Below are 15,203 nucleotides of genomic sequence, written 5' to 3'. Positions count from 1 at the left end.
TAAATAAGAATACCGTCCAAGGTGTCAGCTATACATTTGTAATAAGAGAAATTATTTTTGGTGATAACAGATTTTGTTGTTATTAGTGGTGAAAACATAAACACACCTGATAAGCCATAAGCATAGCCTACAGACACCAATAGCATTCCAAAAAACTGTTGTACTGTGACTGGTCTGAAATTTTACTTCCTATCCAAATAGCATTTTATTATAATGGAAAATGGGCTATAAAAATATGAACCTTTTTTTTTCTACCCTCTGCTGTGAGTAGGACAGGCCATCATGAAAATTATCTGCTGAATAGAAAGTGAAGCTTCATTGCTAATTCTTTGGTTTTCCTGCTGAGTGAATAATGGGGGGTTTTCCCCAATTTTTTTGGTTTAGATAGAACAACTCAACTTCTATTAAAAATAAAAAATAAAGACAAACACAAATAAAAGCTGACTAAAATAGTGTTTGGGGAAAGATATTGGATTGTAATGTATGCAAGTTATTAGGCAACAATGACTTGATTCACTGTGATATTTAAAATGACATTTTAAAAGACTAAAATAGCTAAACTTGGTCCTGATATAACATTCAGCAGCAGTAGTAGCAGGTTTGGGAAGCTTGTAGTTATTGCCCAGAGTCCAATCAAACAACCTATATATTAAGTGGCTGTTAACATTCTGGCAGCTGAATTTTTATACCAACTTCCAAGGTTGCACAGTAATTACATTCACCATAAGTCATTTTGCAACATATTTTATATAAACTTTTCATGCAAAATTCCTAGGAAAGAATATTTCAGACTCCCCATTTATGGGAGCTTTCAGGAATACTGTAAAATTCTTTAAAATGAGTGTTTACCACTTGTATTGCCTCTAATTTAAATATATCTGGCACATGTGGTTTTAGTATAGTATATCAATGGATCTTCTTTTTGGATAGAACTTCTGTTCCCTAGCATTGCTAGTTTATGTTCCCACTGAGCTTCCATCAGAACAAAATAAATCCAGTTGCCTTTTGGCTGCTCAAGGCCAGCCTTACAGCTGTGGGGAAAAAATTACTTCTTCATAGCATCTTGCTTGTCCTATCATGGGTCATCACAAGGTGATGCTTTACAGTTCTAAGATAAGAACGGGCAACAAAGAACTTTGACTATCCACAAGACAATTTTGATTAATCATCTCAATTCAATTTAACAGATATTTCTTGGGGATTTGTTTATGTTAAAGGCACTATGCTATGTGGTCTTAGAAATATAAATTTAAACAATACAGATTCCCTGTCCTCAGAGAACTTAAATCAGGTAGGGCAAAGGAGAGGGAAATGAACAATAACAATAATAATACAAAATAAAAGGATTTAATGTATGAGAGAAGTTCAAACACAGTGCTAAGGAGGGTGTGAGGGAAAGATACTATGTCAGAGAAAGCTTCAGGGAAGATATGGTACTATGAACTTTAAAAAATGGGTAAGAATCTGACACAGAGAGTTCAGGAAAAGAAGGGCATGAGATCAGAGCAAATAGGGTACATTTAGGAAATGGCAAGTAGTTCTGTTTGGCTGAAGCATTTGAAGGGGAGAATATAAAGAGGGAAATTGTTGCCAAAATATGTAGCATCTCTAGTTACAGAGTTTTCACATTTCTTTAAGGGGTTAAAAAGCTATTGTTTTTAAACATGGGGTGAAGGTGGAAAAGAAGTCAAGGGAAAAGATCATGATAGACTAAACATAAGGGTTAATGATAGGAATGAAAAGGAGAGAGGTATTATTGACTTAAATGGAATAAGATATGGATATAGAAAGATAGGCAAGCGGGGAAAAAGAACAAAAGATTACTGAGGTTCCAAACCTGAGTGACAAGAAGGAACATGAGATGATTTACAAGAACAGGAAAGAGAGGATATGGAGTAATTTTGAGGACTGTAGTCCTCAAGTTTCCATCTGTGACATGGCCATTTTAATTATTAGGATATCTGGATGTAGTTAATCAATAAAGTGCTATAAGTATATACTTTTAATAGAGAAAAGCTATGTAAAACATTCATAAGTACAGAGGTGTGAAGGTCCAGGCTAGCTCCTTTGAAGGGCTCAGAATAAATCCTTGTCAGGATAAGCAAAAGTCCTTGCCCCACGTTGTGGGCGCCAAATTGTAAAGGTCTGGTAGTCTTAAGTTATCCTTCCAATCTGCCCTCTCAACTCACTCCCAGACTCGACTACTCTCCAGACCCAATGCTGCCCTCTTTTATCCTCACAGAGATTGTAGTGAGAACTCAACGGGGCCTGGGAAAATTACTTCAACCAATGAACTTGCTCCTTTTAAAGGTTCTGTAAGCTCCTTTTCAGAAGTTCAAAGTTGTAAATTCCCCCTAAAGGCCGGAACTAAAGGTGTGAATTCTGAGCTAGAGAACTGTCTGGACAACCTGAGTTCTCACCTTGTAATCCTAACACAGAAGTAATTTTGTTTAAGTAAGCTGCTGAGTTTTGACACCAAGCAAGATTTCAGGGACAGAGAGATATTCACTAAAATTGTTTGCCATGTTTCTGAAAGATTTTTGTAGTGGTTGTTCAGTTGTTTCCATTATGCCCATCTCTTCATGATCCCATTTGGGATTTTCTTGGCATAATGGAGTGGTTTGGCATTTCCTTCTCCAGCTCATTTTATAGATAAGAGAACTAGGGCAAAAGGGGTCAATTGAATTGCCCAGCATCACCCAGCTAGTAAGTGTCTGAGGACAGATTTGAAGTCTAGGAAGACTTGACTTCAAGCCTGGTACTCCATCCACTGAGCCACCAAGCTGCCCCTCATGACCGATAGCCTCCATGAAATCCAAATGAAAAGATTCCTTATTAATAGTGAGATTCTCTAAAGCTCTTTTTAATTTGCAACTGACACTACATTATGACCTAGAAAGAACTCCACTATACTTCCTTAGTAAACTTTATAGCTATATGAGATTGGTTTACCCATCTATACTGACAAAAAGCCAGTGAATATATAATGCATATTGTCTAGAGTAAAGAGGAGAAGATTGAGCTAGATTTCATTAGGAAATTGTTCACTGTTTTCAATGTTTCAAACTGCTGCCTGCAACAATCATGTTATTACTTTCACATCAGAGTTTTCCCAGTTTTGCTATATGGTTGCAAATCATAGAACATCATGATTTCAGAATAATTTAAGTTATAAATGATCTAAAGAGCAATGGCAAGACACATAATAGAACTAAGGTTTCAACATGTTGCCTTACAAAGATTTCTTGCTGACAAAAACAGCATAAAGATCCTCTAGAGGAGTAGTTCAACCTTTGATATGTCTTGGACCCATCTGACAGTCTTTTGAAACCTATGAATCTCTTTTGAAAATAGTGTTTTTAAAAGCATAAAATAAAATACCTATTATTACCAAGGAAACCAATTATATTGAAATACTGAATCCTGAAATATTTCAATAGTAAAATATTGAAACAAAAAAAAAAGAAGAAAAAAAAAAGTCCACAGGCCATAGATTAAGAAACCCTATTATAGAGTAAATTTAAGAGCAAAAAATTAGGTAAGTCATATAGAAGGATCAAAAACAATAGAAGAGAAATAGGTTAAAGACAGATTTGGGGAAAAGCCTTTGGGAAAACATTTAGGGGACAGAAGGAGAAAAAAAGAATTGTCAACAAATAATATGGAACAATCAAAGAGGTAAAAAGAGAGCCAAAAATGTTTAGTGTTTTAAAATCCAAGGAAGGGAAATATATAAAAAAAAAAAGCAGTGATTAAAAATATTATGCAGCAGCAGTGCTAAAGAATATGAGGAGAGACAGGAAGGTATGCACAAAACCTGGATTCTTTATATGTAGGTAGTTGGAAGACTGAGAGAAGCAGGAAAAGAAAGACAAGGAGCAGGAGAGGGAATTGATAAAATTCTTTCATTCTTACTCCTAGTCATTGTCATTCAGTACCCAAGTTTAAAACAGTTACTAGGTAAAATCATTCAACAGTTTTCAAAGCCATTTGACTTAACTCACATATGCTTATAGTGTACTTCTTTGCAAGAAAAGTATTTTCACAAATTAGTTAGCAGTTGTTCACAATAACATTTTCAAGATCTTCTACCATTTTCTTTAGGCATTGCCTTTGAAATTGATAGATGGTATTGAATATCATGTCCCACACATTTCAGAGCCTGATTATAGCAATGATCAGGAAAACCTACAGGTAGGAAAAGGACTCCCTGCTGGTGAAGAATACTTCTAAATTGGAAAAAAACAAAGTTATACCAAAAAGTTTGGCCATATTCATACCAACAAAGCATCTGAGGAGTACAGAGTTAAGAGGGTTGAGAAAATTACTTAACTAATACAAAATTCAAAAATAAAGGAATTGAGATTTGTTCATAAGAATGTGGTGAGCATCAGACTTGACCATTTGCCCAACTCAATCCAGTTTCTCAAAGTTTTTCAGTCTTCTTAGTTCAGTGACTTAGGTAACTGAGCCAGCATCGATGTGTCTATATGCCCATAGGTAGAACCTTATGATTCAGCTACCTGACAGGATACCTATGCATTTATGGTTATCTCCGAATACTTACACATTCTCAGCATCCAGTTGATCAATATCTATGTATATGTTCTATATTACTATGCATTTGTTTATATATATAGCTTTTGTGATAGTTAATTCAGATACATTCAATTAAGTCATAATTCCAGCCCTACCATAGATCTCTAATAGCATTGATATGGGTTTTCCCTCCAACAGTATAGATCACACCTATTCATGGCTAACCAGCCCTCTCAAACACTGAATATTTTAACCATACTAGCTTACTTGCTATTCTATGCTATATGGTATTCCATCTTCTACTGCCCATATTCCCTCCTCCATGAGACTATCCTGATTTTCACAAATTGCTAATCCCTTTTCTCAAATTATTTCATAATTTTTTCATCTTGATTTTATAGGATCATTGATTGAAAATTAGAAGTGACTTCAGAGACCAGCCAGTTAAACCACCTCATTTTGCAGATGAAGACACCAGGGTTATGGAAGTTAAGTAGCTTCCACAAGGTCTCACTCAGAGTAAGCAACAGAGGCAGGATATGAATCTATAATCAGTTCCCTAACCTGCTTCCCAGTTAATTATCTGTGTACATGTTGTTTTCTCTGAATCAAATGTAAGCTTCCTAAGGAAAGTAGTGATTTGGTTTTATCTTTTCATCTCAAGTACCAAGCATAGTGCCCTGAACATAGTAGGTGTAAAATAAATATTTGTTAAATAAATGAATGAATGAATTCAGTCCATCTCTCATTTGTCCTACCATATATATCACCACAAGAAGTCCACAAAATATCCTAGGATCCTTCCTCAAGTTCACTTGACTTTGTATGCATACTAGCAGTGGAGCATGGAGGCCATCTATCATATCCCTCATTATCTCTTCTTTATATCTCTACTCATCTTCCTGGTGACATCCTTTACATGACTTCTACAGAATTCCTCAGAATATATCCACCATGCATTTTTGGTTGCATCATTCAGACACAATGGTATTCTGTGACTTAGGAGCAATCCAATATGACTTGAAAAATATGTGTTGTTTAAAAGTCATGCCTTTGTTTCAAAGAGAAGCTTGGGGTTACTTTAGATAGGTTTTACTTCATAAGTTCCTTGGCCAAGTGGACAGCTCCCTACTTAGGTAGGCTGATGCTTGGAAAGCAGAAAATGTTACTTTAGATACCAACACTACTTCAAGCCTTTTCAGTATGACAAAATCAGACAGAATTTGTATCCTCTAGCAAAACCTTTGAGAGCAAGGCTTACATGCACACCTTGAAACAGAAGAATAGGACTTTGTGGAGATCATAAAGCTAGGAGTCATGCTAGGCTTGCAAGACCAGAGGAAAGAAAATTAAAACCTAATAGATAAGTAATATTGGTCATTTAAAATTTAAAGAACCAAGAATTATTAACTAAGAAGCTTCATTAGTTTTAACATGTACATGAACATGCAAGCAATCATTCATCTAAGGATTTCATCCTCATTAAGTCTGTCATAACCCCTTAGTCAATAAACATGTATGAGGGGCAACTAGGTAGCATAGTACATAGAATACCAATCCTGGAGTCAGGAGGACCTGAGTTCAAATCCAGCCTCAGACACTTAACATTGCCTAGCTAGTCACTTAACCCCAATTGCCTCTCCTCCAAAAATAATAAAAACAAAGCACCTGTATGAGAAGGTGGGAAATGGAAGAGCAGAAAAGACTACAAGTCCTAATGGCATCACAAATGAAGTGAGAAATTACATGTTTAATGGACCTTTTTAAAAAATTTTATTTAACTGAGCCTTTATAGAAAGTCTGAAGTAGTAAAGAGTACCTCCCACAGGTAAAAGTTCTTTATGTTTACTTTTTGGTTTCACACTGTGCATGACACATCTAACTTTGACTAAGCTCTATATCTCTTTTTGTTTATTAGTCCAAAGAAGCTTGAAGTTCAGTTAGGTCTCAGTAGATACAACACTGACCTCCTTGTTATTCCATGCACTTAAAACTCCATCTCCAGATTCCAGGCAATTTTGCTGATTTTACTCAGTGCTGGAAGTCTCTTTCTCCTCATCTTCTGACTTCCCTGCCTTCCTTCAAGCCTCAGATAGAGTCCCACCCTTTAAAAGAAGACCTTCTCAGTTCTCCTTAATCTTAATTCCTGCCCTCACAGACTACCTCCAGTTTAATTTTACATTTTTGTCTTATTGATACATAGTTGTTTCCATGTTGGCTCCTCCCAATAGACTGTGAGTCCCTTGAGAGCAAGTTCTGGTTTTTGTTTCTTTTCTATCCTACACATTGCCTGGCATGTAATAATCATATAATAAATGTTAGTTTGACTTCACTTTTAGCCCTTTTATATGCTCCTTGATAACTTAGTATTTCTCAAAAAACAACTTTAATATAAGGCTTTTTAACAGTATTCATACAAAAATTCATTAATCATTAAGATAGTACTTTTTTTTCTACATAATTCACCAGAATGCCTTCAAATATTTAACTCTCTCTCACAGTTACTTATTAACCCATTAACATAAAATCTAATTTAATTGAATGTTTTAATTACTATCAGCTTATAATCGTAATTATCAAGTCAATTACCAGCTTGTATTATGCCCCATATGGCAATGGTTGAATTTACAAGTTGAAGGAAATTAAGTCAAGAACTATTCCAAATTTTCAAATATAAGAATTCCCTTTAAACTTATGCTAATTTATAAATTATCCTTATTCCTTTCAAATGTTGAGTTAGAAATGATCTGACCATCATGAGCATACATTTTAAAAGAAGTCATTTGGAAATCATTAATGTCCAAAAGGAGGATAAGAAGAACAAATTTGGTTCTATTTATAAGCAATCCGGGTAGAAGGAAAATACCATTAATTTGTTACTGTAATTTAATATTCAGAGGGATATGTATGTAACACCCTGAGCTCTCCAACCTTCTTCTGGGTCAGTGTTCAGGAGAGGGATTTGATTCTTGATCTGTTGTTATTGTTCAGTAGTTTCAGCCATGTCCAACTTTTTGTGACCTCATTTGGGATTTTCTTGTAATGGTTTGACATTTTCTTCTCTAGCTCATTTAACAAATGAGAAAACTGAAGCAAACAGGTTTAAATGACTTGCAGCAGCAACCCTGGCTGGTAAGTTTTCAAGGCCAGATTCGAACTTAGGAAAATGAGTCTTCCTGCCTCCATGCCTGGTGCTCTGTGCACTGTGGCACCAGCTAGCTGGCTTGGTCTATACCTTTGTCAAATGTCCTGACGTTTAACTTCAGATTCAATACAGCAAAATACACATCAGTTTATCTTATTCAACCCATCTCCTTTCTTCTGATACCCAAAGATGTCCTGCTAAGAGAGTGAATCTTCTCGTCTTCTCCCAATTTACTTCTCCTACCCCTCACTTAGGAAGGCCACAGGCCCAGTACCAGCTCTGTCTGAATAATTCATACTCTAATTTTAAAGCAGGCAATCTTTAGAAAATAGCTTGTTTTTGTATCTCCCACCCATTTAATAACAGTAAATACCCTTTTTAAATCAATTTTTTTCCTTATATGATGTAGCCATTACAAAGGCAAAAGTTTTAAAGGAAAGATATTGATGTTATCAACATTGTTCATAACTTTTGAGAGGCAAAAATAGGTATGAGGATACTTGATATGCCATATACAATACAGGGTGGCCTATTTAAGTAGGACAACTTATGTCACTGTTTTTTTGCCCTTATATTTCCTTCAGTCCAGTAAAATGTAGTGAATTAGGGTTTATCATATTTCCTGGGATGTTAGTCTCCCTATGGAGACTAACATGATAAAACTGAGCTTTGAAGATGCCATATCATATCCTTTTTCTCATCAGCCAAAGAAAAAGGAGGAAATCCATGAAAATGCTGCATACTATTGGGCATATCTAAAATAGTGAAGTGGAAGCAGTCTCCCTGTAGGAAATTGAATTTCTGTTTTCATACATGCCTATCTTTAGCTTCAAGCTCCCCATCTATGGCTTTGTGATCCTGGGGAGATCAGTTAACCTCAGGGCCTCAGATACTTATTTAAGGGTATTAGACAGAAGATGCTGATTAGCACTTCAACACCATCAGAATGTTCTTTACTAAAAGCTCCTTATTCATATAGAAGAAATCACAAATCTGATTATTTTAGAAAAATGTATAGTGACTAATATTTAATATTTTTATTTGTAAGGAGTTCAGGCAAATTACATCATCTGAACAGCACATAAGTTAATATCAACTGCTAACATCAATTAAATGACATCTTCTCCCCAGGCATATGTCTTTGTATTGGTGTGGGTGCATATGGGTATTACTGCAACCATCTAATTATTTTTATGAACTCATCCCTTGCTTTTGAAAAAGTAACAGATAATGGTTCACTCCAGAACATTCCCCAATCTTTTCAGAGTCTAAGTATTAACCTTTTCCTCCTCTCCTCAAATTGCATTCCTATCTCATATTGTAGGAATAATTCTTCTGGGACAGAGCAAATGACCCATGTAGTCAATGTTATATCTCTTCGTTGCTCCACATCCCCCTACACATACACAAACATCCACATGCAATAAACATATAAAATGTTCTAAAAGTTGTTTCTCTGACAACTGAAGACTTAAAATACATAATTTTTTAAAAATCTCTTCACTCATCTAGAAAGAGATATATTTCTTTGACCATGTAAACTAATTTTTTCTATGTTGATAAAGCTTATCCCTTATATCCAATTATTCCTGAAAAAGCCAAACTAGAGAGAATAGGTAAGGATCTTATTAGGCCCTGGGTGACAAACAACATTCAAATAAGACATGGTCCTAAGCAGCTAGAAGGCACTTTGGCTAGAGCACCAGGTCTAGAGTCAGGAAATACTGAGTTCATTTCAACCTCAGATTCTTGATCCTTACTAGCTATGTGATTGTGGGCAAGTCATTTAACCCCAATTGCAAAACAACAACAAAAAAAGACATGGTCTCTATCTTTATGGTACGTATACTTTCTCTCTCTCTCTCATATATATATATACATACATATATATATATATACACATATATATATTAAACTAAGGCAAAATTAAACATGATTTATATATATACATATATATAAAACTAAGGTAAAATTAAACATGATTTAAATTCTTGAGAGTAGCAGAAGCTATGTGTGGTTTGAGAGGGAAAAAGTCATCACATAATATTAACAGTAAAAATAGCTGGCATTTATATAAGGATTGCAAAGTAATTTGTTAGTATTATCTTATTTGATCTTCACAACAAACCTGTTAGGTAAATATTATTTATTATCTCTTTTTTACATATGAGGAAACTAAGGCAAACAGCAATTAAGTGACTTGTTCAAGGACTCCCAGCCAGTAAGTGTATGAGGCTACATTTGAACTCAAGTCTTTCTGACACCAGATTTAGTGCTCAATCTCCTGTGATTCCTCACAAAAGATATCCTATCTTCTAAATCTGAGCATTTTTGCTGCATGTTCCCCATGACTAAAATTTTCTTCCTTTTCAGCTCCACCTTCTGAGTTTCCTGTAATCCTTAAAATTCCTCTTTCTGGAAGCCCTTTCAGATTCCCTTTAACCTTAGTGTGTCCCAAGATTATCTCTGGTTCATCCTGTATATAACTTTTTTTGTACATAGTAGTCTCCTGATTGTCTTCCCCATTATAATGTGAGCTCCTTCAAGTCAGAAATTGTTTCTGCCTTTGTTAGTATCTCCAAGACTTGGCACAGTACCAAGCAAATGGTAGGTATATAATCAATACTTGTCTTGATGAAGCTTTTTTTGGAAAAGATAGAATTTGATTGAGTTTAAGGAGGAATAGAAATTCAGTGGGTGAAGAAGATAGAGGATCACTTTTAGAGGTTCTCTAATCCAATCCTCTCATGTTATAGATGAGGAAATTGCATGGGATATGTGACTTTCCCAAAATTACACAGGGAGTAAGACAGATAGATAGTATCTAAACCCACTTCCTCTATCTAAAACCCCAGATTTCTTTCTACCTTGCCAAGTTCCAAAGCAAAGCATATGATAGAATGTGGAGACCTAGAAAAGTTTGGGGTTAAAAGTGTACATCTAAATTGTGACTATATCTGCAGGACTAATTCTCACCTTTATCAGTAAATTCTGCAGATTTATAGAGGAAAAGATTTCAAAAAGATGTCAGACTTGCATCATGCTATTACCTTGAAATAACGTGATAATGGAGGAACATGGTATAAACTTGGGTTCTGATCTTGACTTTTTAGTTGTTGTTTAGTTGTTGTACAGTTGTGCCCACCTCTTCCTGATCCCATTTAGTGTTTTCTTTGCAAAGATACTGGAAAGATTTTCTACTTCCTTCTCTAGCTCTTTTTACAGATAAGGAAACTGAAACAAGATGAATTGACTTATCTAGAATTTCATAGTCAGTAAATGTCTTAGGCCACATCCAAACAAAGGAACCATGAATCTTCTTGACTCCAGATCCAGCATACTATCTACTGGATCACCAAACTGCCCTGGTTTTGGCTCTACAACTTGACTTTACTCCACTAAGGAAAAATGGACAAAATAACATTAGCTACCTATCTCAATGAAAGGAGATAATGTATGTGAAAGCATTTTAGTGGTGATTTTTTTTAAAGGAATGAAAAAACAGCCTCAATGTTTAAGTAAGAGAAGGGGAGGGAAAAAGCGAAACAGATTTTGTTACAGAATACCTCAGTGAATAAACGAATTTTATTTTTATGGTCTACAAAGAATGAGTTCATTACATCTGACCTTTCTTTGTGAAAGCATTTTTAAGCCTTTAAATTTTTATATGCACACACACATACACACTATAGTAATTTTTCAAAAGCTATTGAAGACAATCTGAATTCAAACTCAAAGCGGGAGAGTAAAGATGCTGTCTCTTCCAGTCTAACACTTTGTATTTGTGGGAAAAGGACAAGGAAATGCTTCTTTATTCTGTTCTATTCATAGAGGAAGATCTTTTATTTCTCCCCTTTCCCTCCTTTTTTTCTATTCCCAAATCCCTCAATTTCCTTGGCCTGAAGATACAAGAGAGCCCTGGGCTGAAGATACCAAACCTCATTATCTGTTTAATTTTGTTACAACTTCCAAATGTAAGAAAAAGGGCCAGTCAAATGTGCCCCACCTTCCAGGTTTCTGGCAGTGCTCTGAAGTGAAACACCACTTCTCTCTTAGAATAGTAAAAAATATTTCATGTTAATATCACTAGAAGAAGGATTGATTTTTTTCCCCTACTTTCTTCTTTGCCTCTTTGTCTCAATCAAACTTGTGAGTGTATGATTATAATCATCAATGGACTGTGATATTTCTGCTAGAGATCTTACAACAATGTAGATCCAATGTGTCTCCAGGGCCTAATAGGTTTGATGATGTTAAGGCTACTGCAAAAGAAAGGAAGTGACTATGGTAATGCTCCCAATTTCATAACAGATTGGGCCGTTTGTCTTATTGGTAGTATACTCTGTCATAATCAACTTAAAGAAGGGCAGTCAATTTTTTCAAAATATGGATTATGTTTTATGTTTGGTCAGTGTTTTTCAGAGATAAAGGAAGTATTTATAGGATTATTATTATTTCAGAGGCCTAAGAGTGATTGATGGAGTTGGAATGTATTACTTAGATGATTTTATATATTCAATACCATACCATAACTAAACAAAACGATTGGCTATAATCATACTAATGAAAGGTGAATAAGCTACTCACTTTTTAAGGGGTATTTTTTTAATTCCTTGAGGGATATTATGTCAGCCTTTATGGTCATGGAATAATTTATTTAATCCAATTCAATAAGCATTTATTCCGTACCTCTTATGTGCCAGGCATAAAATGAAAAAGAATCCTTTCTCTTACAGAATTTACATATATTCCTTACTTTTTCTTACTCTAACTTTGTCCTAAAAGAATTAAAGACCTTTTCCAAAGAGAGTAGAGACTCCCTTCTCACTGATATACTTTCCCACATTGTCCAGAAAAGCTTAATCAGTTTTTTCATAAATTTCAAATCCTAGATTAATATAGGTTTACCTTTGCTTGACATCTTTAAAAAACAAACAAACACTAAACAAACAACAACAATAAAATCCTCTTCTCTTTCAGACTTCTCTGTTTCTGTCAATGGCATCATCTTTCCAGTCTCTCAGTTCACAAATAGTGACTCCTCATTCTTGCTTAATCCTGCAAATCCAATCATTTGCTATACCTTGCCGTTTTTTACCTTCACTATGTCTTTTTCATCCAACCATTTCTATCTACTCATACAGACACCATATTAATTCAGGATTTGTCACCTCTGACTCAGATTATCTCAACAGCTTCTTAATTGCTATCCCTTATTCCAATTTCCCAACATTCCTATTCATCTGTACATACTTAAAGCACAGATTGATCATATAATTTCCTTCCTCACTTACTAGTTCTAGTAAGTTACTGTAGTTAGCATACTAGCTATATGACTCTAGTCAGTTCACTTATCCTCTACCTGTTTCAGTTTCCTCTTTTGTAAAATGAATATAATAATAGCATCTATCTCCTAGGATTATAGTGAGGATCAGATGAAAAAAAAAATGTTTAAGTGCATTATAAATTTTAAAATGATATACAAATGCTAGCTATTTTATTATCATTATTTATATTTAATAATTATTAGATTATAAAGCTTTTAAAGTCCTATACAATCTTCTCCCAACCTATTATTTCTAGCATCGTGGAGCATTATTCTCCCTCTAGTACTCTACAAACCAGGCAAACTGGCCTTCTCTATTCTTCACTTATACCACTCTATCTCCTCCATCTCTCATTGCCATAGTAGGGACTGTTTTATTCTTTGTACTTGTATCCCCACTGTTTGATACATAATAGAGACTTAATAAGTATATGCTGATTGATTTCTTCAAATAGATATGTAGCCACCTACATATTCAATATTTATTGAATTTGAAAGTAGGCTCTATAGCATCTCTAAGACAAAATGCATAAAGTCATCCAAAAGAGATAACTAGTAGTCTATAAGGTTGGCTTTGGAATAATATTATCTATCTATGAAATTCTTGCCATAGAGTACATGAATGGAAATGATATGTAAGTCTGGAAACATAGATTGGAACCAGGTTCCAATAAATATCAAATTAGAGGATTTTGCATTTGACTCAGGGATAGTAGGCCGCCTCTAGAATTTAGTGAGTATGGGAGTGACATGTAGACGTGTGCTTTAGGAAAATTCTTTTAGCAATTCCGTAGATGGTAGACTAAGGAAGAGAAAGACTTGAGCTAGGGAGATAAATTAGAATGCTTTGGGGGTAATTCAGGTAAAGGGTGATTAGAGCTTGAACTAAGATTATGTGAATCAAGTGAAGAAGATGAATATTGTGTTATTATTAATAATCGCTGAAAACTGTTCTATCTTTCTTTAGCTATTAGAAGCTACTACTTGGAAACCAAATGAGACTTCTAAATGAGTTTGGATACATTATGACACTGTATCACCAGTTTAAAATCGACTTTTGTCAAACTTTCTTTGTTGTCATTATTCATTCTCTGCAGATGAGAAGAGATATGAGCTTTATATTCTTTTCTGGCTGTAATTCTGATCTGTCATTTTTCTGTTCCAAATATCTTTGGAACAGCAACCAAGTCTGAAAAGGTGGAAATGGGACTCAATTTAAAATAACATTCCCATTCTCCCTATCTAGCAAAATCCCTTTCCTGTTATCAGTTTTGAAGATCTCTTTTGTAAAATTGCTCAGGAAATAAGATGAGAAAGTCATAAAACTCCTGATGGAGCACAGCCTCACTCTATTGTAAGGAAGCCTGTGAAAATATTCTGCATGAAAGAAATGTGTGGGCTGCAAAGTAGAGCAAGCATCTGGCCAGATGAGTAGTTAACATGGATGAATGAAGTGTGTATATAATCAAATAGGGTTTTACCATTCAGCAACAAGAAAGAAAAAGAACTCCCCACCTGGGATCCTTTCACAGTACAGTAACAATCTGTATAAAGCTAACCTCAGTTGTGCTTCCTTCTAGAACACTTAAGTTACTGCCTTTGGCATGGTATAGTAGCCCTGGTATCTAGAGTAACAGAAATTTGTTTATCTGAATATGGCAACTTAAATTTACTATAATACTTAAGAGGAATTTTGGAAGGAGGCACCAAAAGGCTAAAGTGATTGCTCAGAATAACATAGCCAATATATGTTATAGGCTGGACTTCAATTTAGATTATCCTAGTTCCAGGTCTAGCTCTTCTGTTACTGTACAGAACCTCTAAACCACATCTTTTTAAAATTTATTTCTTTCAGCTAATAAAAATGTATTTTCTTTTCCTCTCACCTCTCTCTCTTTCCTTCCTCTTCCCATGGAAAAGAAGGAAAAAAACCATAACAGATAACCATATTCAAGTAAAATAAGTTCACATATAAAATAAATTCATGTATAAATTCATTTCCAAATATGTCTCATCCTTCCCCTTGAGTGAATCACCTCTCTGTCAAGAGATGGATGACATGTTGGTCATTGCATTGATCAGAATTCTTGAGTCTTTTAAGATTGTTTGTCTTTATAATGATGTGACTAGTTCTAGTTCTGTATACTTTATTCTACATTGGTTCATAAATGTTTTCCCAAGTTTCTTTTAATC

The 15,203-nt window shown here is 34.8% G+C and overlaps 1 protein-coding gene across 2 annotated transcripts in view; it reads left to right on the top strand.

Annotated features, from left to right (window-relative positions):
- DPH6 (diphthamine biosynthesis 6) overlaps window positions 1-15,203 on the top strand; it is a 454,085-nt gene that overhangs the window by 400,106 nt on the left and 38,776 nt on the right. Inside the window, exon 15 of one of the 2 annotated variants that reach the window (XM_074289214.1) lies at window positions 4,941-5,271. The exons of the other annotated variant lie outside the window; for it this stretch is intronic. Coding sequence (XP_074145315.1) covers window positions 4,941-4,960 — 20 coding nt within the window. The 3' untranslated portion in view covers window positions 4,961-5,271. Of the gene's footprint in view, window positions 1-4,940; window positions 5,272-15,203 lie in introns of those variants that run through there. 2 annotated transcript variants of the gene reach the window in all.

This window comes from Sminthopsis crassicaudata, chromosome 2, assembly GCF_048593235.1.
Source record: "Sminthopsis crassicaudata isolate SCR6 chromosome 2, ASM4859323v1, whole genome shotgun sequence".
Classification (NCBI taxonomy): Eukaryota; Metazoa; Chordata; class Mammalia; order Dasyuromorphia; family Dasyuridae; genus Sminthopsis; species Sminthopsis crassicaudata.
This window is presented reverse-complemented; position numbering and strand designations above follow the sequence as displayed.